The sequence below is a fragment of the Procambarus clarkii genome, chromosome 32, assembly GCF_040958095.1.
Source record: "Procambarus clarkii isolate CNS0578487 chromosome 32, FALCON_Pclarkii_2.0, whole genome shotgun sequence".
Classification (NCBI taxonomy): domain Eukaryota; kingdom Metazoa; phylum Arthropoda; class Malacostraca; order Decapoda; family Cambaridae; genus Procambarus; species Procambarus clarkii.
Genome location: NC_091181.1, coordinates 25,341,097 through 25,363,599, shown reverse-complemented (window position 1 = coordinate 25,363,599; position 22,503 = coordinate 25,341,097). Strand labels below are relative to the sequence as shown.

Here is a 22,503-nt window from a genome sequence, read left to right as displayed (position 1 = left end):
GACTTGCCATCCCTGAAACCATGCTGATGATGTGTTACAAAGTTCTTCTGCTCCAGATGTTCCACTAGCTTTTTTTCGCAGTCTTCATTATCTTGCATGGTATGCAAGTTAGTGACACTGGCCTGTTGTTCAGTGCCTCTTGTCAATCACCCTTCTTGAATATTGTGACTACATTAGTCATCTTCCAACTTTTTGGTAGTTCACCTTTTACCAGTGATTTGTTATACATCATGGAGAGTGGCTGGCACAGAGCTTCTGCTTCTTCCTGCAGTATCCAAGGTGAGATTCCATCTGGGCCTATAGCCTTTGTCACTTCCAACTCTAGCAGATGCTTCCTCACCTCCCCACTGGTAATCACAAACTCATTTTGTGGTGTTTGGTTAGATATTCCTTCTCTTATTTCTGGGATTTCCCCTTGCTCTACTGTGGAAGACCTGGAATTTCTTATCGAGTTCCTCACACACTTCCTTGTTGTTTGTACTTAATTTGACTACCCCTATCCTCAGTTTTATTACATGTTCCTTCACTGTTTTTCTCCTGATGTGGCTGTGCAGCAATTTAGGTTGTCTTTGCCTTGCTTGCTATGTCATTTTCAAATTGTCATTCTGCCTCTCTTCTCACCCTGACTTGTTCATTACTGGCGCTCTGGTATCTTTCTATGCTTTCTAGTGTCCTATTATTTCTATAGTTTCTCCATGCCCTTGTACTTAGTTGCTTTGCTAGCTTACATCTGATTAAACCATGGGTTTCTCCTCTGCATTTCATTTTTCCTTTTTGTACTGGGACGTACTTGTCTGCTACCTCCTTACACTTCTGTGTGTAGTCCAACATGTCTTTGGAAATAGAGCTCAGAGGAAAGATGGCCCAAGTTATATCTGCTAGAAGTTTTTTTCTCATAGTTTCCCTTTAGGAATGCGAGCCTTTTGTTTACTGGGCCCTTCCTTGAATACATTAACCCTTCTTTGACCAAATACTTAAACATCAGTACAGTGTGATCGTTCATTCCCACGGGGGTTTCGAAATCGATTTCCCTTATGTCGGAGTCAGAGTGAAGACTAGGTCGAGTCTCGCTGGTTCATCATTGCCTCTCATTCTTGTGGGTCCCCTAACATGCTGACTTAAAAAGTTTTGTGTCGCCTCTTCAAAAAGTGTGGCTCTCCATATTTTCTCACCTCCATGTGGTTCCTTGTTTTCCCAGTCTATCCTTCTGTGATTGTAGTCCCCTATGATGAACAGATGGGATCTTTCTACAGGCAGCAGTGGCTGCTCTCTCAATTATAGTGTTAACTGCCATATTGTTTCTGTCATACTCTTACCTGGGTCTTCTGTCGTTTGGTGGATGGTTATATATTTATATATATATATACTATATAGAGCTGCTACTAGTCTTGGTTCTCCCATCTCAGGTGTTTGTAATGTAGTCTCTGAACCCCTCGCAGCCTGAGATAACCATCTCAGATGTGCTGGTGATCAGACGTCACCTCTAGCCTCAAATTCCTGTTCTGGATTCCTGATGGATTTCGAGTTGCTGTTCCGGCTGTGTGTATGGTGTGGTGGCTAGGTATCTTAGTGTACTGGAGCTGCATGTGCCTAGGGTCCTTGTGTGTCAGAGTTATCTTCCCTGGGGGCATTTGGGAATCACTCCTCCATTGAGGACTTCTTCATTTGACGTTGACATCACCCTTGGGGTGCGTTGGGGGTCTTGGTGCTTTCTGTCTTGCCGCTGGTAGGGGAGTGTTTTTAGCAGGGGGGGGGGGGGGCATTACAGCTGGTGCCGCTTGCTTTATTGTGGCAGTCAATGTTTCTCTCTGACTGCTAGTTTGCAAGTCGTGTGATTTCGGAGGTTTAATTTTGAATTTTCTGGCGTTTTTGCCAACATGGATGGAGATGTGCTTAGCTACTTATTAGGCACGCCTAGGTTGCAGTGGTTGTTTTCCTCTGTTGCCCCGAGATTTCACATCTGCAACTGTTGCCTGCTATAGACAGGGTTCTACTGGCTTAGGTGATTTCAGTGGGTAGGCTTCCTGTAGGGCTTACAAATTTCCCTGTGGACTCAGTAGTACCATGGATACTTCTTCTGCCTCTGAGTGACGATTATCCATACTGCCTCTGTCATGCTGCCCGTTGGGTCGTGGACACCTACAACCCTGAGTCTTGCGGGACTTGTTCCCCACTTGCGCTTCAATTTACTCATCCCTTGTCTAATGATCTCAGGGATCAGGCAGCAGCTGCATTGCATGCTCTATTCTCCTTGTTGCAACGGACCAGGTTGGTTGGTTGGAGGCTTCGGAGTAGCCCCGCTTAGGTTTTAGAAACTCTGATTTGGGGTGTTGGTCGCTTCGGCCTTGGTTCCATCTGCGCCCCTTCTTCCTTCCCAGGTGGGCGTGATTCACCCTGTTCTCCCCCCCCCCCTACTTCCAGCTCCCAAACGTCTGAGAGTTTCTGAGTCGGGGTGGGGTTTAGCTCGGGATGAGGTTCGGGTGGCTTCAGGGGCTGCCCCTTCCAATTCGGGTGCATTGGTGGTTGAGCCCGAATTTCCCATCGGGCCTTCTGAGTCTATTTATCCCAGCAGACTCCCTTTTTGGAAGCCTTTTGCCTCCTGGACTCTGCTTTTTCTTCAGGGGTGGTAGGCATGGATGAGGGCAATGCCCCGGGGCCTTTGTTAGGGGTTTCTGTGGCTTGGAGGGAGCCCATGTCGGGCTCTTTGGGCTTCTCTTGACCCCTGCTTGAGCCCGTGTGCCCTCTGGGCAGGGGTTATTGTTGCAGGGAAAAGTGGTTTTCCTACCCGCCTTCTCTTTATGAATTTGAGTTAGGTGCGGCATCTGCTAGCTCTTCGGATTTTGGCCTACCTTGATGACTGGTTGGTGTGGGCTCCCAGCCGGTCTGCTAGCCAGGGATCTGGTTCTTTCTCAGCTTGTTGGGTTCAGGTTCCTGATAAATTGATGGGAGTCCCAGATGGTCCCATCTCAGGTTCGGACTTGACTGGGCCTAGTGTGGGATTCTCGGACGGCGTCCCTTTTTCTCCCTCCTGTGGCCTTGCTCCAGTTGCAGTCCTGCCTTCAGCAGTTTTTGAGGGGGACCCGGGTCGCTCGGCGGTTGCTCGAGCAACTGTTGCTTCAGGGCAGCCTCTTTCGCCGTTTTCACGATCATTGGGTTCAATCCCCGATGTCCTTGCACTGGTTGCTGTGTCACCAGCTTTCTCTTTGGGTTTTTCGGGGGTTCGGTGCCATAGCACCTTCCTCTACCCTCGCTCAATGTGTTCATGGATGCCTCATCTCTCGGTTTGGGTTTTGTGACCAGTGCTCAAGTCTGGCCAGGGCATTGGGGGCTGTTCTGGCATCGAGCTCACAGCACGAGTTTGCAGGAGTTTCCGGCAGTGTAGCAGGCATTACAGCAGATTCGGCTTTCTCAGGACTCGGTGATCCGGTTCCATTAAGACTGCTTCCTCGTGGATCATTGTCTCAACCGGTTGAGGGGTGGAGTGGGGTGGGGGGGGGGGGGGAAGGGGTCTCATCTGTCCGTGGCTCTTTGGGGCTGATCGCTTCAGGTAGATTTCTGCAGAGTTCTCTGGGTTTAGCTCTCCTCCCCATTCATGTTTGAGGGTGTCCAATGTTCAGACTTTCCATGGAGTGGATGATCGATGCCTTTCCTTCCTTTAGATTTGCCGGACACACAGGAGCTCAGAGGTGGACCTCTTTGTGTCGGCGTGGTTTTGGTGTCTCCCATTGTACATGGCACTGTTCCCGGACTGCAAAGCTCTCGCAGTCGGGGATGCTTTTCGGCAGGACTGGTTGAGGTGGGGTTTCCTGTACCTCTTTTCCCTGGTCCAGCTGTTGCTCCAAGTTCTGGCTCAGCTGGAATCTTATTGGGGAAGTGATTCTCCTGGCTCCATGGTGGCCAGCCCAGCCTTGGTTTCAGGCGCTGCTTGCTCGGTGTCCGAACCCGGGCATTTTTCCGAGACTGCCTCTTTCGGCAAGTCAGGCCGGTAAGGTACCATGCTGGTTCGACTTACTCTTCCTCTCTACACATCCGGTTTTTCTGACGTGGGTGTATTGCCATTTGTATAGTGATCAGGTAGTTTCCTTGATGGTGTCCCACCTGAGGACTTCTTTTTAGTAACAAAGTTTCTTGGCAGGATTCCTGCCATTTCCTTTCACTTTGTAGGGTTTTGTTGGTGTCGGACAGGGCTGTTTTGGCTTTTAGCTTCTCTTAGCTTTTTCTGGAAAAGTGTCTCATACCAAATACTGTCGCTTCCTCCTATGCACTGTTGGTGGAGCCGCTGCAGCTTGCATTCCTGTGTTTACCCGAGTTTACCCGAGAGCTACTAACACTAGTGGTTTCGACAAGGACAGGAGGTTCTGGGCGGCAGCTTGTCGAAGGTTCCCCTTCCCCATTTGATCTTTTCCAGCTGTGCTTTGAAACCTAACAGAGTTTTGGCATCTAAACGGCTTTGGTGGGTAGGCAATTTCGGGTTAATAACACTGTGGGTGAAAAAGCATCTCCTGTTGCAGACAATGAGTCACAATAACGTGGCTGAAGATATGAAGACTAAACCACACACCAGAAGATAAGGAGACTGCTCCATTTTGGTCCATCCTGGACCATTATCAAGTCAATTGTGATGTGATTTTTGTTGGCCTCTAGGGGTCTGTTTGGGGAGCTTCATGCTCTTCTCCAGCACTGGGGTTCTGTTCATTTGGTCCTGTAGGTCGTTTTGTTCGTTTCCAGCCTTTTTTTCTGGCAAAAAATGAGACAGCGGGCTTTAGGAGGGGTCCGTTGGTGGTGGATGCTTGATTGGTTAGGCCGGTGATGCATCATGTGTTTTGTCTGGTGGCGACTTTATGCCGCTACCTGTGGGCTACTGGTTCTGTGACAGTGGAGATGCCCTCTGGGAGGATCCAGTTTCCCTGGTTCCCTGGTCCAGAGCTCGTGTCTCTCAGGTTGTCCTCAGTGTTATTAAGTCTAGCCAGACTGCTGTCTACCCTCGTGACCATGATGTTAGGAAGTATGCTGCTTTAGTGGCTGTCTTTAGCAATATGAGTTGACATTCTGGAGCGGGGTTTTGGAGGTCAACCAGGGTCCTGGCCACCAGGAATCTCATGAACATCCCGGGCCCCTCTATGGCCTTGTGTTGCTTTGGGGCACCCGTCACAGCCATCTGTCTCTTCCTCGCCTTCAGACCTGCTGTGCTGCTGCCTCCCGGGCAGCAGGACTAAACTACCCAAAGAGAAGGAAAAACAGGGACAGTTGTTTTCTGTTTTCCTGTTTTTCCCTCTCTTTGGGTAGTTTAGCTTCAGGGAGTCAATAGGGCTCCATACCAGGAGCCATGTGGAATGACCTTCCCAACCATGTTAAAGACTGTACCTCTCTCAACCAGTTTAAGTTAAAAGCGAAGCTATACCTAATAAATTCCCTGTAACCTACCTTACCCTTCTATTGTCAACCAATGTCTGTTTTTTTCTTTAAAGAGCGCTGTTTGTCGACATAATTGTATTTGTGCTGCTTTTTCATCTATGTTTTCATTTCTTGTTTTCATTCTACTCATTATGCTCAATTAGTATTAAGCTTGTCATTTAAGTTTATCATGCCCGAAACGCTTTGCGTAATAGTGGCTTTAGGCATTGTATGTACTAGCTCTACCTATAAGTCAACCAATCCTTGTAAAAATTTATTGTATGTATGTACCTTACCTAAATAAAATTGTATTGTATTGTATTGTATTGTATTGTATACAGAAAACCAGCATTGAATGTAATGAAATGCCAGTTTCTGGGTGAGCCCCGAAGGCTCCCTGACACCCTCTCTCCAGTCAGCGGTCTTCATCGTTCAAGAACTGGAGTGGTGGGCTACCTGCTTCCTCTCCCCCCTCTTTGGGGTGGGTGGGAGCTGGAAAGGGGTAGCACTAATGTGCAGGAGTGCTAGTTGGATGAAGTGTTGCTTGTTTTTCTTCTTTCTGGGGGAGCTCGTTTGCTATGTTTGGACGTAGTGTTACGAGGGGTGGGCTGGGCTATGCTAGCAAGGGGGCTGCTAGGGTTTCAGGACAAAAAATGGTCAGTCTCTCTGACTCGCGCAACTCAACAGAGTCCTTTGGTCCCAAAGCTGAGGACCACGTAATGCCCACCACTGCAGGTCTATGCTCCCACTACCTAGGTGCCATTGATCCACCCTGGGAGCCCTTCAGTCAACCACGGGGAAACTGCTACAAGCAATTCCGGCCTTACCCCACGAAAGAGTGAAGGAAGACTCAGGCTTATCTTCAACAGCACTTCCTCCGAGTCTTGCCTGCCATAACAAAAGGTTGCAGGTCTCTCTCCCAAACCTGCGTTTCTCTACTGTCTAACAAGGTCGCCAGCTGGGTTAATATCTCTGCACCTCAGCAATGCAGTTCAGTGGGTATGCACTATGTTGCCTGATAACCAAGTGTTGCTGCACTTACAGCATTGAAACAGGACTACTAGCCTAGAGTATGCTTCTATAAATGTCTTTGCTGTTCTAGCACCGCCAGCCACTAGGAAATTTCCATATAAATTCTTATTGTTCACTAGGTGGGGTTGCAATATCACTCATGTATGCTCGTAGAGATAATATGAAGGCACACTCAAACACATCAGTGAAAATATGTGACACTTAACAAAAAGCTACATGAACAAAGATATATATGGAATAGTCTGGAGATCGTTGGCAACTCTCCTCTCACGACCTCCGGCAACTCTGTCAGCTGGGCAGATTTAAAAGGGGGACTTGCAGCCTCTCAAGGGGGGGGGGGGGGGTCGCTTCGTCAACGTCGACCTCCTCCTCACCAACTGCCACGGCGTCCACACACTGTCTTCCCTAACAGTCGTAAATACCAGCTGCCCTGCAGCCTATCCTAATACTAATGTACCAATAAATATACTGATACCATATACAGATATTTGGTGGCCTAACTAGCCTAATCAACAAGGGTAATGGGAGGAAAAAATGATGTACCTTCAACATTCCTGGTCCACGATGCCTGTCCTTCGATGATACGAGTTCCAATACAGTTCCTACGGTTCCTGAACCACTCCTTGACGATCCAGTGGAGTTCAGTTGCAAGGTCTCAGGTGTCGTGAAGCAATCGCATCTTCTCCGTGCCACTCCCAAAGTTCAGGTCTTCCAATCTGTGTCCAACCAGTGGTCGCTGAGCCAGTCACTGTATACACACGTTCCTCCCACAAAGGAGGGAACTCATTGACCTCGTTTTTAGGTCTCATTGATCTAGAAACGGTGTCTTCCCTCCAACGTCCTCAGTAGATGTGACCCAGTCACTGCAGTCCTGCTCGCCACACCAACTAGACCCACGGGCGTCAGGCTATGATCTCCCGAGTCGTCGCCGACTGATACCTCAAGTTTTGGCACTTCTTTGTCCACTAAACTTGGCTCCTCTTGCTCCCCAGGAGCACAGGGTCTTCAGCAATAATGGTGAACTGAAAGAGGCTCCCAGGGCCTCCGACTTCGAGAGCTATTCGACCCACGACCTCTCGCGTCCACTGTCAGATCAGCTCTCGGTGACGTTACGGCAGGCCATGATTAGTCGGCCGCTGCACGTGATCTCAGCCAGCCAATCACCAGATGGCAGGCGTCACCCACAAAATGGCGGATTTGCAGGCATGGGGCGCCATTTTTTTTTTTTTTTTTTTTTTTTTTTTTTTGAGATATATACAAGAGTTGTTACATTCTTGTACAGCCACTAGTACGCGTAGCGTTTCGGGCAGGTCCTTAATCCTACGGTCCCTGGAATACGATCCCCTGCCGCGAAGAATCGTTAAACAATCCACCAACCAACTTGATACCAACAAAAGAATTGTTGGTATCAAGGGCATGACTTCCCCCCTTACAGACTTATAAACACAAATTTCTCCCTAATTAGGTGACCAATCTGGTCCCCTCATATCAAGAGACTCCCTGCCCCCTCAGGGAATCAGCAGGGTCAGCAGATATGACTCTTAATCAACCTTGACTTAATCTTTTAATCAACCTTGACTCTTAACCTTCCCTGATATCTTTAAAAAAACAAGAGTTATGCCAGTTCATAAAGGGAGGCAATCCGGCGAACATAAACAATTATAGACCAATATCAAATCTACCCAATCTATCAAAAATATTTGAAAAAATTATCTACAAACAGCTCTATTCCTACCTCGTAAAATTCGACATACTCAGCCCCTGCCAGTTTGGCGTCCGGTCCCAAAAGAGCACCAATGATGCAATCATGGGTCTCCTTGACGTAATCTACTCAGCCCTTAACAAAAATGAGTTTCCGAAAGGACTCTTCAATGACCTAAGAAAAGCCTTTGATATTGTTAATCACAACTACCTTTTACATGAACTCCAGCATTAAGGAATCCGAAGCCTTGCCCTGAACTATATCTGAAAATTTTCCTAATCATGTAGCGTCACAGCCGGAGATTTGCTGAAATGAGGTTCACCAAATTGAAGTTGCACAGTGTAGTATATGTAAAAAATGCAGCTATCCACTGTATTTTTATTTATTTTTATTTATTTATATATACTGTGTGTGAGATATTATATATATATATATATATATATATATATATATATATATATATATATATATATATATATATATTATATAATGTATGTATGTATATATACATATATATACATCTGAAAACTCACACCCCAGAAGTGACTCGAACCCATACTACCAGGAGCAACGCAACTGGTATGTACAGGACACCTTAATCCACTCGACCATCACGACCAGACAAAAACTGATGGTAGCCGAGGCTATTTGTCTATCAGCCCACCGGCACTCGGATGGTAATCTTGGGCATAGTATTTTACTATGTTCACATTTGTGTTCCTCACGTGTGCCCCAAAGAATGAGGTGATTTGATAAAATACTATGCCCAAGATTACCATCCGAGTGCCGGCGGGCTGATGGACAAATAGCCTCGGCTACCATCAGTTTTTGTCTGGTCGTGATGGTCGAGTGGATTAAGGTGTCCTGTACATACCAGTTGCGTTGCTCCTGGCAGTATGGGTTCGAGTCACTTCTGGGATGTGAGTTTTCAGTTGCATATAGTCCTCGGGACCATTCAGGCTTGTTCGCATATATATACATATATTATATATTTTATATATATATGTATACATATACAATGGAGCCTCAACTTACGATGCTAATCCGTTCCCAGAGACGGATTGTAAGTCGAAGCGATTTTTCCCAAAAGAAATAAAGGGATTTGAATTAATCCCCACCCTCCAAAATATTAACAAATACATTTTATACTGAATACAATGTTTTTTTCTAGCTACAATACAGTACCTAAGTTTATCTTACCTTTATGGAGTATGGCGTATCGAAGATGGTGATGAGGGGAGAGGAGAGGAGTTGTTACTGTTTGGAAGGGGAGTCCCCTTCCATTATCACATCAGGCAGTGATGTTTTCTCTGGGGTACTCTCTCCTACGTTTTGTTTTAATACCACTAGGACCTGGTTATGGTTCAGTGCTTGTTTGTCTCACTACAAATTTGTCAAGAGACATTTGTTTTTCCCTTTGTTTTAGCATTTGTCTGTAATGATGCATCACTTTAGCACCCATTATGTCCTCTTTCTTAGCCAGTATGGTGGAAATCGTTGGCTGAGATTTGTTGTACTGCCTAGCCAGTTCAACAACCCGCACACTATCTTCAGATTTACGAATGATCTCTTGTTTCTGCTCTATGGTTATCCTTACATGGGTTTTCATATGTTGAGCCTTACCACTGACTTTCCTGGGACTCATGGCGTGATATATAATAATTACTTTAATGTTCAAAATGCAAAAAATCACCACAAATGCAGATTTTCTTATAGGCGCGATCGTCACTAAGTGGGCAGCTGTAGTAAACTGAGGCAGGCCGGCCGCGTGACCGGGAACCACGCGCTCGGTCGACCCGAACGTGTACCAACAAATATCGTTAGTCGACGACACCATCATATGTCAAGTCGCATTTTTCAATGAAATTTACATCGTACCTCGAAATTATCATAAGCCATGGCAATCGTAAGTCGAGATGCCACTGTCTATACACACACACACACAGTATAGAGTTACATTCTTGTACAGCCACTAGCACACACAGTGTTACGGGCAAGTCCTTAATCCTAATATTCCCCAGAATATGACCCACCATATCGTTTAACAACCAGGTACCCATTTTACTGTTGGATAAACAGAGGCTACAGTTAAGGATTGACGCCCAGAAAATCATCCCCTGGCTAGGATAAGAACCCAGGCCAAAGCGCTCGCGAAACGTGCATAGTGGTTTTACTACTACGCCATGGAAACTGCATGGGTACAGGTATGAAATATGTCTATTGTATGTACACAACATAATTTGTCAGAAAATTTTGTATACTTTCTTCGTTAAGATCTAATTTAATTAAATCTTTATGTTATAGGTTATTTTTATGCTGAAAACTATTCTGTATATGGTACTCAGTTTATAATTTATATATATACATGTACTCTGGTGAGTATGTTCATAGATATCTCAAAAATATTGAAAACACCGAGTGCTTCACTGTATTATAATGGGATGAGTAATCATAATATCACAATCAGATAATAGATATTATTATTATAAATTACTGAATTATATTATATGTATACATACCAGTATATGATCCAGTGTTAGTTTTTATCTTGGATAAAGACATTTTTAAATTATGTACATATTTATAATCATTGTCAGTTATTTTCATCAATTTCTATTGATATAACTTTACACGGAGGAATAGATTACTGTACAGTATTTAATTACAAAAACATATCTAGATTTTATTGATTTGGCAAAAAAACACACAGTATGTGGAGAGCCCCGCCGGCTCCCTGAAACTATCTGAACTGATCTATGCTACGTATATTAGCGTGGGGTCACGAGTCACAGGAGTTATTATGCCTATCAGGAACCGTGAACCAGAACCTGGTCCCCTTAGAGAGGTGCAGGGAGCAATGGCCTATGATCACTTTACATTTAATTTAAAATACTGGCATGTCATAACTGCCATCGACCGGGAAAGAACCCAGAAAGGTAGACGAATCAAAACTGTTCAACAGAATGAACAGCACTGTACTGTTTGGTTAACCTGTGCAATCTACCTCCCAAAAGATCAAAATAACTCCCCATAGAAAGAAACTAAACAAGCAACCCTTCATGCAACCAGCACTTCTGCTCATTAGTGCTACCCCCTTCCCTCCTGGTAGGGGGCCGTTGAAAGTTTAAACAGTATGTTGAAAAATTAATTTTTTAGTAATGCACTTGTCTACTCCCAAAGGCAAGATTCTTTTGCACTCTTTGGTTGGATTGTGCTCAGCCAAGGCAAATCATTTCACTCTGTACTAATTAAATCGCCTTCATGTCAAAGATGTTTTTCTTGATCATTTATGTAATTGAGCCTACTTTTACTTAGCACTGTAGTAAATTAATATTTAAACCTTATTATCTTCAATAATATTCAGATTAAAACTTACAACACATGACATCAACTAACTACTATATTGTTGAGAACGTTACCTTCATTTTTCTCATGAACTGGATTTTCAACTTTGTGGCCAACTTTTAAATTCAGTTTCTGAGCAATTCTCACCATTTTTACATGTGCACAAAGTTCTTAGTTCTAAGGTTTCTTTTGTTTATTCATAAAACCCATAACATTGGGAGTTATTGAGTCTAAATTTTGTGCATATTTGGAAGGCCACAGTGATTTTTTTTTAACTATACTGTACTCTCAAACTATTTAAAATTTAGGAAACTGAACGTTATATTCTGAGCCCCATCATGAAAAATATAAAAATTGGTTAAATATTAAATCTGACTTGAAATTAAAATTGTGAAATTCTCAATTTAAAAAAAAAATCCCTGTTCATGTTATGATATTGATCCATTAAGAAAAGTTATAGCATTTACCATGTAGATTATGTACAAAAAATTTTAGTGTGTTCGAGGAAGGTCGAGAAATCGGTGACCTGGCCTCTTAATTTAAGCAAGTAATGGAGGTGTGCCAAACTTTATAGAATCGATAAAATTTGCATTGAAAATTTTATGCTACTTTCAACCAAGGAGCCAGACCCTAAATAGATGTAGCTGTTTTATTAGTTTCATATACAGGTACTGTATATGTTTTAAGTTAATTTGCACACATTTGTTGTAGGTCTCCCATGATCATAGGCTGATTAGGACAGTGTGGTCTGGATGTCAAACAATGTTGTTTTGAGACGTTTCCTAAATGTTTTGGGATGCTGTGTGTGAGAGTGAGTGACTTTGCAAGAATGTAAAAATACCAATATTATGTACTCACAAACCCATTGTTCCTTCTTATAAATAAATAAATAAATAAAAATGTTCTGCTGTGGTGGGTCTTGAAGATTAAGTCTGTTGGATCTCAGAAATAGTCTTTCTCCCTCACCTCTTAATCACATTTTTTTTTTTCTTTTTGTAGGAGCTGTAGTAACAGAGCGGTACTGTGGAGGCCAAGATTTCCTGGATTCGGGCAAGGATCTGGTTGAGGAAAAGTGTTATGCAGACCTCTACCAGGAGAATGGGCGTCGTACATCCGCTACCATCTGCTATTGCTCCTACAACCTCTGCAATAGTGCACCTCTGCCATCTTGCAATTCCATCCTATTAGGTCTCTCTGTCCTCATTCTTGTTGCCATGGTGGTATTGTGACCTTTGCTGAGCATAGTTTAATATATAGGGAAAGATAGTCTTTTATAATGCTCAAACAAAATGATGATTACTCACAAAAAAAATTCATACTTTTAAACTGATTCTGAATCAAACAAAAACAAGTGAATACAAAAAATGAATAAAGTACTGTCTTATGTTTAAGTACCATACGAAGATAGTCAACAAGTGCAATTATAGAACAATTAATGTTATTAAAACTATTTTATATAATTATAATGGAACGAATGTACAGTACAGTATTTCCAAGTTTTGTATTGAAATACCTGGAAATTTATGATGGCTCATGCACGTCAAAGTATTAAGGCCTCGGTTCAAATCCAGCTGTACAGTACATACTTTCAATCGTTCAAGGAGGAAATTATTGAGTTGGCTCGGCAAGTCATGTGTGTGAATGCAAGATGTTACAGGTTGGTGGTCCCAAGAAGTGAGATTTTGCCCAATAGTGAGATTCAAGCCCTAAGCAAGAGACTTCCCAGGTGGCATGTGAGGCCATTGCTTAAAACAGGGTAACCACTATGCATAATTTCTAAGTTCTAATCTTCATGCTTGAGAATTAAATCCCTGTAGCATATTAACATTAATCCCTCAATGAGTGAGGCTCGACAAGCATGGTTCGTAATACAGTGTGACATGGTTGTGTTTATGATATCTATATAATAAACATTTTATATATAAAAACTGATTTTAGTGTATTTTGGTAGCAGTTTTTCTTGTAAACATATGTTGTTGAATATGACCAAAAGGGTAAGATTAATGATTCTAACACGAATCTTCTCAATATTTCTTGCGTTTTTCTTCACTGTCGGGGGTAATTGAAATATTAACTCTCCAAAGTTCATTTTCTCATTTTTTATTTATGGTCTGACGCCTAAAAGCGTTTCGCAGGGCTTCTTACATTTTCAAAGACAGGTTTACACATCATATATCATGCTTATATTCATTTTGGGTGAGGTGACAGAACATGGATCAATGTGTATAAATTGGATATGAAAACATAAGAATGAAAGTAACTACAGAAGGCCTATTGGCCCATATTTTCTCTTGCTGCTTCTATGTTGATTTGAGATCTTGAAGTGGGTAGAATATAGTTAATAGCCAATTAGCGCATAACTATATTCTACCAACTTCAAGACCCCAAACCAACATAGAAGCAGCAAGAGAAAATATGGGCCAATAGGACTTCTGTAGTTACTTTCATTCTTATGTTTTCATATCCAATTTATACCCATTGATTCGTGTTGTCACCTCACCCAAAAACATTTGTGTCATATCACCTCGCCCAAAATGAATATAAGCATAATATATGATATGTGTAAACCTGTCTTTGAAAATGTAAGAAGCCCTTGCGAAATGCTTTTAGGCGTCAGACCATAAATAAAAAATGAGAAAATGAACTTGGAAGAGTTAATATTTCAATTACCCCGACAGTGAAGAAAAATGCAAGAAATATTGAAAAGATTCTTGTTAGAATCATTAATCTTACCCTTTCAGTCATATTCAACAAAAATGATTTATGTATAACTAATATATTACACAAAGTAAATCTGCTTAGGATGGACTACGTGAAGGCTGTGCCATGAGGATGGAATTAAGGAATTAAGAAATTGATCACGAAGGTGTTTTTAGTTTCTCCCTGTTTGTGTAGTCTGGCATTTGAGTTATCACTTCCTACATAATGCTTAGATTTTATATTGATATTTTTTAATAGTTAAGATTAAATACGATTTAATAGTTAATAGTTAAGAGTTTGAAAACCAAACTTCGAAATTTATACCAAGATCAAACCTAATTTGCGTAATACCGTACAATACTGTGATAAGACTTCTATAGAAGGATTTGTTTGTAAATATAATGAATACAAATACTCTGTACTATGATAAGAGTCTAAATCTTGTTTATCAGATGCTGTAATTTGTACAGTAAATGAGGAGTGCTGATATTTAAGTTACACTTAGGCTGTGGTGTAGTGAATCCGAAATCAATTTGTGAACCTCAACAGCTGTATAAAAGTGCATTCTGTAGTTATAATTAATAATTTATCTGTTTTCATATCTCAGTGACATGACTGATGCAGAGCTTAATAATAATAATATGGCTCAGCCTAAGGTTGTATGCACTTTACATTAACTCATTAACTGGCGAGTTACTTTAAAATGTGATGATTTCGTGCTTTTCAGGATAAAGCTTATCAAGCCCAAAAAATTAATTTTTGCCTGCTTGTGGCTCGGTTCCTGAGCCCATTATGTAGCTCCATAATCTTTTCCACTTCAACTCACAGAATATGGGTATAGGGTGCAAAGATTAAATATATCATAAAATCTAACTGACATCTATAATGTTTATCAATACAGTATGTATATCTAGAGCATTGCATTGAATGAATCTTTAATACCCTTGGGCATTTATGTAAAATAATAAGTAAAATAATTACTTTAAAGTCAAATGGCTGGGGGATACAGAGTCCCCAATCACAGAGGCCACAATAAGGTGTTCTGAACATCCAGGCCAGGATACAGAGTCTGTGTCATCTAGGATACAATGTCCCAGTTGACCAGACTGGGGTACACACACATCTGTGAAACTATTTTGAATGCTCACAAACAATTAACCTTGAGTACAATAATATAAATCAAGATACAAAAAAATCTAATTGTCTGCAGTCCATATACTTTATTCCCATTTGTATTTTAATAATACGTTCATAAACAGTACAGTACTTTTTTTTTTTTTACTTTAACATTTCATGCCATGGTAAAGTAGGGTTCACTTGTGCATTCCAGATTGAGGTTGTAACAGTAATCCAGCAAACCGTTCTCCCGAATAGTGCATCACATTTTGATGTACTGTACTGTATAATTTTCCCGAGGCCAAAAATCAATGTACTAGAATTGGTAGCAGTTCGCCAAATTTGACATGATGTCCCATTTTTTGTTTGTGGGGTCCTTGGTTAGGTTTGAGCAATTTAATACAACAGTTTTGTGAAGCTGTTCAGGAGCTGCTCAGGAGAACAGGCTGAATCCAGATATCATTCAGCACTTACATCTTGAAGACATTAAGAAATGCAAATATTTGCATTAATATAAAACTGGCTCATTTTGTTGCGAATAATAAACCCAAAAGTGAAAAATTGTGATATATATGAAATATATACTGTATTAAATATGAGCACTATGGTTTAATTACAAATAGAGCATGATTAACAACAAATTGATACTGTATACAGTACTCTATAAAATCTCCGTAACGTGTATATCTGAGAAAATAGGCAATATCTTTGGACCAGGACAGGGAGACTGAACCAGCATCCTTGATCATCCCAGTGATATCCTGCTCCAAAGATCGTCTCAAACTGATATGTGCTTAAAAGTTGAATCAAAATATATGTTGGATTTTAATATAACCATTTTATACAAATATAATTTATTCTCAATAGAATTCATACAATGAATTTATAAATTATTAGTAATATTTGTACTTAAATGTAGTTTTTATTTGGAAGTTTAATGATCTGTTGTAGATAGATATAGCAACCAGACTGTGATTAAAGGACCAAAAAGATTTAGTTCATTACGAATGTTCAAGATGATGCATTTACCCATATTTGGTCCTTGTTTGAAGGCTCTTGAACAATGCCTCCTAATTTTATCCAAACTATAAAATATTTACAATCTAAATAAGAAATTTAAAAATTGTATACAGTACCTGTACATATCATTACAGTATTTCTAAATAGCTGAGATAATTGACAAATATTCAATACTGGAAGCCAACATTAGAAAACATGTAATTACAGGTGTTCAATCTTTAATCAGATATTTGTATTTCGATTTTCATATTTACTGATTATAAATGTCTGATGTTAGGTATTATTTGTAATACTGTACAAGGTTCTTTAACTTGGAGCAGAATTAACCCTTGAAAGTAACTTTTAATATGAATCTTCTTGATAGATATTTTTATCAAAGGCTTTACAATATAGCCTTGTTTTCATTTTATAAATGTATGATAATCCTATTTTTCAATACAGGTATTTTAAAAAGGTTTCTGGTCATGTAAGAGATTTATTTTTATTCTTTACTGTAATCCCTTTTTGTTAAAAGTGATGCCACACAAATTCAAGCCTCTGCTGCACACAACATTTTGTACTGGACAAGCATTATGAAGTCAAATAACCCAACTGATATGTACAAAATGAAATTAAAGTCACAACTTCCGGTCCATCCTGGACGCTTATCATAATATTGTACATGTAATAACAACAATAATAATGTTTATTCAGGTAAAAGTACATACAGTGGAACCACGGGTTACGAACGGCCCTGTTGACAAACTTTTCGGGTTACGAGCTCGATTTGTTCAGAAAATTTCAATCGGGATACGAACATTGCATCGGGTTACGAGTTTGTCGATATGCGCACGGGCTGACCTAGCGCATGGTGGCACTGCAATCGCGCCTCAGTTTACCAGTGCCTCGTGCCCAGTGGCTATCCTGCCTGAATTCTTCACAAGGATTTACAGTTTTTTGTTGGATTTTTGGCCATTTAAGCATAAAACTTGTTGTTATATATCTCACCATGGGTCCCAAGAAAGCCAATGGTAAGGTTCAAGGCAAGAAATCGCACGTGAGGATGACAATTGAGGAAAAACGAGATCATTCGGAAGCATGAAAATGGAACTTGTGTTGTTGAACAAGCTAGGCATCCATGTCAATGTTATGCACTGTACTTGCGAAGAAAAAGGACATTATGAGTGCTAAATTGGCAAAAGGCCTATCAACAATCACAAAACAATGACCACAAATACTTGAGGATGTGGAAAAGTTGTTATTAATTTGGATACACAACAAGGAGTTAGCAGGTGATAGTGTTGCAGAGGCCATCATTTGTGAGAAAGCCAGGGTATTGCACGTAGACCTTGTAAGGCTGTGTGGAAATGCGAGTGGCAATTTGAAAATTAAGCCCTTGCTTGTGTATCATTCTGAAAATCCAACGGTTCTCAAAATGTATGGTGTGCAGAAAAACCAAATGTGTGTGATGTGGAGGACTAATAATAAGGCATGGGTGACTAGGATTTTTTTTACGGAGTGGGTGAATGATGTGGTGTGCCCTGCCATACAAAAATATCTGCAGGAGAAAAGTTTGCCACTCAAGGCCCTGCTTCTCCTCTAAAATGCTCCTGCTCATCCTCCAGGCTTGGAAGATTCATTGTTGAACAGATACCTGTACAGTAATTTTCTCACAGTAAAGTTCCTTCCTCCTAACACAACTCCTCTAATTCAGCCTATGGACCAGAAAATCATACCGAATTAAGAAACTTTATGAAAGGGCATTTTTCCGGAAATGTTTTTGAAGTGACTGAAGCCACAAACCTCACCCTCAAAGAGTTCTGGAAACACCATTTTAACATTTATAGTGCTTTAAAACTCGTTGACAAAGTCTGGGAAGAAATAACTCAAAGAACCTTGATCTCTGGCTGGAGAAAAGTGTGGCCTGAATGTGTGCCAGAACTAGACTTTGAGGGGTTTGATGCTGTAAATGAAGTGCCTATTGTTGAGGAAATTGTTACTCTGGGCTGGAAAATGGGCTTGGAATTGGATGGTGCTGATGTGGAGGAGTTGGTGGAAGAACACAACGAAGAACTGACCACTGAAGAACTCCAAGCCCTTCAAAAGGAGAAGCAAGAAGAGGCAGCTGAGGATATTTCTCCAGTGGAGGAGGATGAGGCAGAAGAGGATGTCCCTTCTGCAACAATTAGGAAGTGGTGTCAGATGTGGGAAGAAATGCAAACTTTTATTGAAACGACTCATCCAGAGAAAGCTGTAGTAGGCCGTTGCATTAATCTTTTCAATGACAATGTGATGCCTCACTACAGACAAATGAAGGAAAATGAAAAAATGACAAATAAAGGTTTTTTCCTTGTGAAGAAGGAAAAAACAATCTTCAATGGATCGTTTCGATATGAGAAAATCAAGCAGTGAGCCACAACCAGGACCTAGTGGCATGCAGGCAAAACGTGCCAGAGAGTGCACTCCAGAAAAATCTTCACTGCCTGATATTATAATGGAAGGGGACTCCCTTTCCAAACAGTAACACCTCTCCTCCTCCCCCCTCCTCACCATCTTTGCCAACAGGAGTCATCAGAAAAGGTAAATAATAACTTTAAAATACTTTTGTAGTGTAGATTTGGATGAATTAGGTCTAAAATTTAGTTTGAAGTAAAGTTTTTGGGTAGTCAGGAACGGATTAATTCATTTCTCATTATTTCCCATGTAGAAATTAGCTTTGGGTTACGAGCTGTCTCCAGGAACGGAATAACCGGAAAAAAGGCTTTTCCCTTGTGTTGTATTTTTGTTCATATCTTTATCAGCTATTCATGCCCTTCTCCAAATTACAGTACTTATTACTGATAAGCAACAAAAGTCTCCTACACATCTAATGCACATGTTCTTTGCAGTTGCATATTGTTGCTAAGTTGGCTCCACAGCATAAGCATCTACCTTAGCCACTTAATTTTTTTTTTTTTTTTTTTTTTTTTTTTAGATACTGTACCTATTATTTAATGATGAATATGTTACTAAACATTACATCATCTTACTCTCAAATGGTTAATGACAAGTGATTATTATTTGGCTAAGGAAAACAAATGGTATACTTTTGGTAACATACGGCCTGACAGCTGAGTGGACAATGCTCGGGATTCGTAGTCCTAAGGTTCCAGGTTCGATCCTTGGTGGAGGCAAAAACAAATGGGTAGAGTTTCTTTCACCCTGATGCTCTTGTTCACCTAGCAGTAAATAGTTACCTGGCAGTTAGATAGCTGCTATGGGCTGCTTCCTGGGGATGTGTAACAAAAAGGGGGGCCTGGTCGAGGACCAGGCCACAGGGACGCTAAGCCCCGAAATCATCTCAAGATAACTTCAAGATACTGTATGTCTACATAACCTAAATTCTGTTATTAAAATCATGAAGATTGTGGTATGGACAAGTCCAAAGTCGTGGACGAGATGAATGAAACAACACAACTACTGTACACAGATCCTCTAAAGATAAATAAAATCTTACAGCTTGCACTACTTATATACATTTGCAACACAATATATGAACAATCTTCGTGGTGTAGTGGTAAGACACTCGCCTGGCGTTCCGCGAGCACTATGTCATGGGTTCGTATCCTGGCCGGGGAGGATTTACTGGGCGCAATTCCTTAACTGTAGCCTCTGTTTAACGCAACAGTAAAATGTGTACTTGGATGAAAAAACGATTCTTCGCGGCAGGGGATCGTATTCCAGGGACCTGCCCGAAACGCTACGCATACTAGTGGCTGTACAAGAATGTAACAACTCTTGTATACATCTCAAAAAAATAAAAAAAAATACATTCAATACTTACTGGCAAGATCCACATTGTGATAAAATTTGTTAAACTCATTCATTTATTCTTTCCATATTTGATCCTAAAAGTGGAAAAAATAAGCAACTTTTGGGTATACAGTACTGTACTTTCATTGTCTGATGCAGTGGAAAATAGCAGAACCAGGAAGCAGCCCGTACATTGATTTTTTTTATAATTTAATGAAATTTAGAAAAGACTTGTGAAAATGTTGAAAACTGTAAAAACATATGTAATGATTTTCAGTATTATTTATTGATCACTGCATGTAATAAAAATAATAATGAACATACAGTACTATATTATATATAGCAATATACGATGTTATATTGTTATATATAATTACTGTTATTACATTGGACCACTTCTGGTGACATTGAATTTTTTATTAAACATGAGATTTCATTTGTATTCTAGAGATTTGTATGTATCTATGAAATACATTTGGAATTTTAGAATTTTAATAAAGATCAGATTTTTTTTTAATGAATTTTTATTTTGGATAGACCTAAGTAATGAAGTAATGGTACTGTGAGAGGGTTTATTTCTCCAGGCTTCTGCCCTCCAAAAAGAGACAGATATACAGATTGTGCAAGGCTGCACAATGGGTCAATATGCTTTATCTTAATTATGTAGTTATTTGTTGATATAAAACCTAGCTACAATGTACCATCTTACCTGATATGTTAGACTGAGGACCTGGCCGAAATGCTATGCATATTAGTGGCTTTGCATGAATGTAAAAATACCAGTCTAATGTAATCCACCAGCGATATTGCAGAGCTACTCACATGCATGAAGGGACATGTAAGCAATGACTACCACCCTCCCAATCCACCCCTGCACCCTCCAAACATGTGTTCTCTTGCCAATCGGGTAAAAATTTTAGTGATCTTGAATCCTTGTGTAGAGGAACCGTTCCATGCAAGTTAACTGCCAAAGCTGTGCTAAGCTATATTGGAAACGACTCTATAGATAAAAAATACAGATAAAGTGTACTAGACAACTGGAGGCAAATGACATTGGTAATATGCTAAAAAATGTTCCTGGACTTATATTGTAGTGAAATAGATAATATATATTAAGTGGACTAATAATATGAAATCTATATAATGCTTACCTTAAATACACAAATAACTAAGTTTTCATCCTTAACAGGAACATTGTGTCCATCTAAAAAACGTTCTCTGATTTACATCATAAAGTAACCACTAAACACACACAAATCACAATAGCGTGATATATCAAATGAATCTGTGCATCAAATCTGTGTGTAATGAAGTAAGGGTGAAGAGGTAGAACAGCTTATTGACATAGCTCGAGTGCATGGAGGAGTTGTGTAAAACCCTGGTTTGTGTCTCGGAGAGGCTGCAGGATTTAGTTTATTTATTATGCACCCCATACCCATCTTGTGGGCGGTAGTTGAAAGGGTTACAGAGGCACATAATGGGCTCAGGGACTGAACCCCACAATTCCTTTAGCTAAGCAAGTTACAATCTTGATGAGCTAGTTACAAAATTCAGTATAAGTTGTCACATCAATTTTTTTTAAATTTGCTCTGTACCTAGTGTTACCCAATCTCCTAATTTTTATGTAGTATCAAACAACCTTATCATTGTGTTCATTGCTGTCTTCTTTTATGTGCTAGCCATATGCTGTATTGTGCCTACCAATTTTTGTCAACTACCATTCAAGCTGTCATTGCAATCAATCTTAGCTACCTATGTGCTTTAATATACTGTACCTACAATTTTCTCTAAATTTATTTTTTTCATTCTACGTAACTTATTTTTTTGTCTATAAATTTTGCAAGTATTTACCTCCTTGAAATTTTCTTAGATTAAGGACCTGCCCGAAACGCTGCGCGTACTAGTGGCTTTACAAGACTGTAATTACCATATTATGTATCCTCACATTCCCAATGTACATTCTTGTATATGCATAAATAAATAAATAAATAAATCAACATGGGTTCGAAATCGACCACAAGTACAGTTTCTAAATTAAGCAACCGACATACAGTATATCCAAGCAAGTTCAGTAGAACTTCTGGTTTAAACTCTTTAGACCATATGCAGGCGTATTTACCTATTTTCTTTAAAATTTTTCGTATTTACCTATTTACCCATACCTATTTTCTTTAGACCATGTCATAGCTCAGTAGATTAAGGCAGAGTCTGGAATGCTCTTGGACGTAGGTTCGAATCCTCGTCACGGCCCTTGTGGATTTGTTCATTTAACCACTAAACACATCGAGATTGTATGTCTCCAGGAGTGCAGAGTTCCCGCAAGATTATTATCCCCCAAAATGCCCGCATTTGTTTCTTACAACCTCAGACCCAGTAACTCTTGCATTCTATATATCAAACAATCCTTTCCCCATTACCTTCTC

General features: G+C 40.4%; 2 protein-coding genes across 2 annotated transcripts in view; one reads left to right on the top strand and one right to left on the bottom strand.

Moving 5' to 3' along the window:
• LOC138370591 (uncharacterized) overlaps window positions 1-20,595 on the top strand; it is a 44,961-nt gene extending 24,366 nt beyond the window's left edge. Inside the window, exon 3 of the mRNA XM_069335029.1 lies at window positions 12,473-20,595. Coding sequence (XP_069191130.1) covers window positions 12,473-12,702 — 230 coding nt within the window. The 3' untranslated portion in view covers window positions 12,703-20,595. The remainder of the gene's footprint in view (window positions 1-12,472) is intronic.
• Window positions 1-22,503, bottom strand: part of LOC123759300 (cytokine receptor-like factor 3) — a 105,425-nt gene that overhangs the window by 72,907 nt on the left and 10,015 nt on the right. The gene's annotated exons all lie outside the window — the stretch shown is intronic.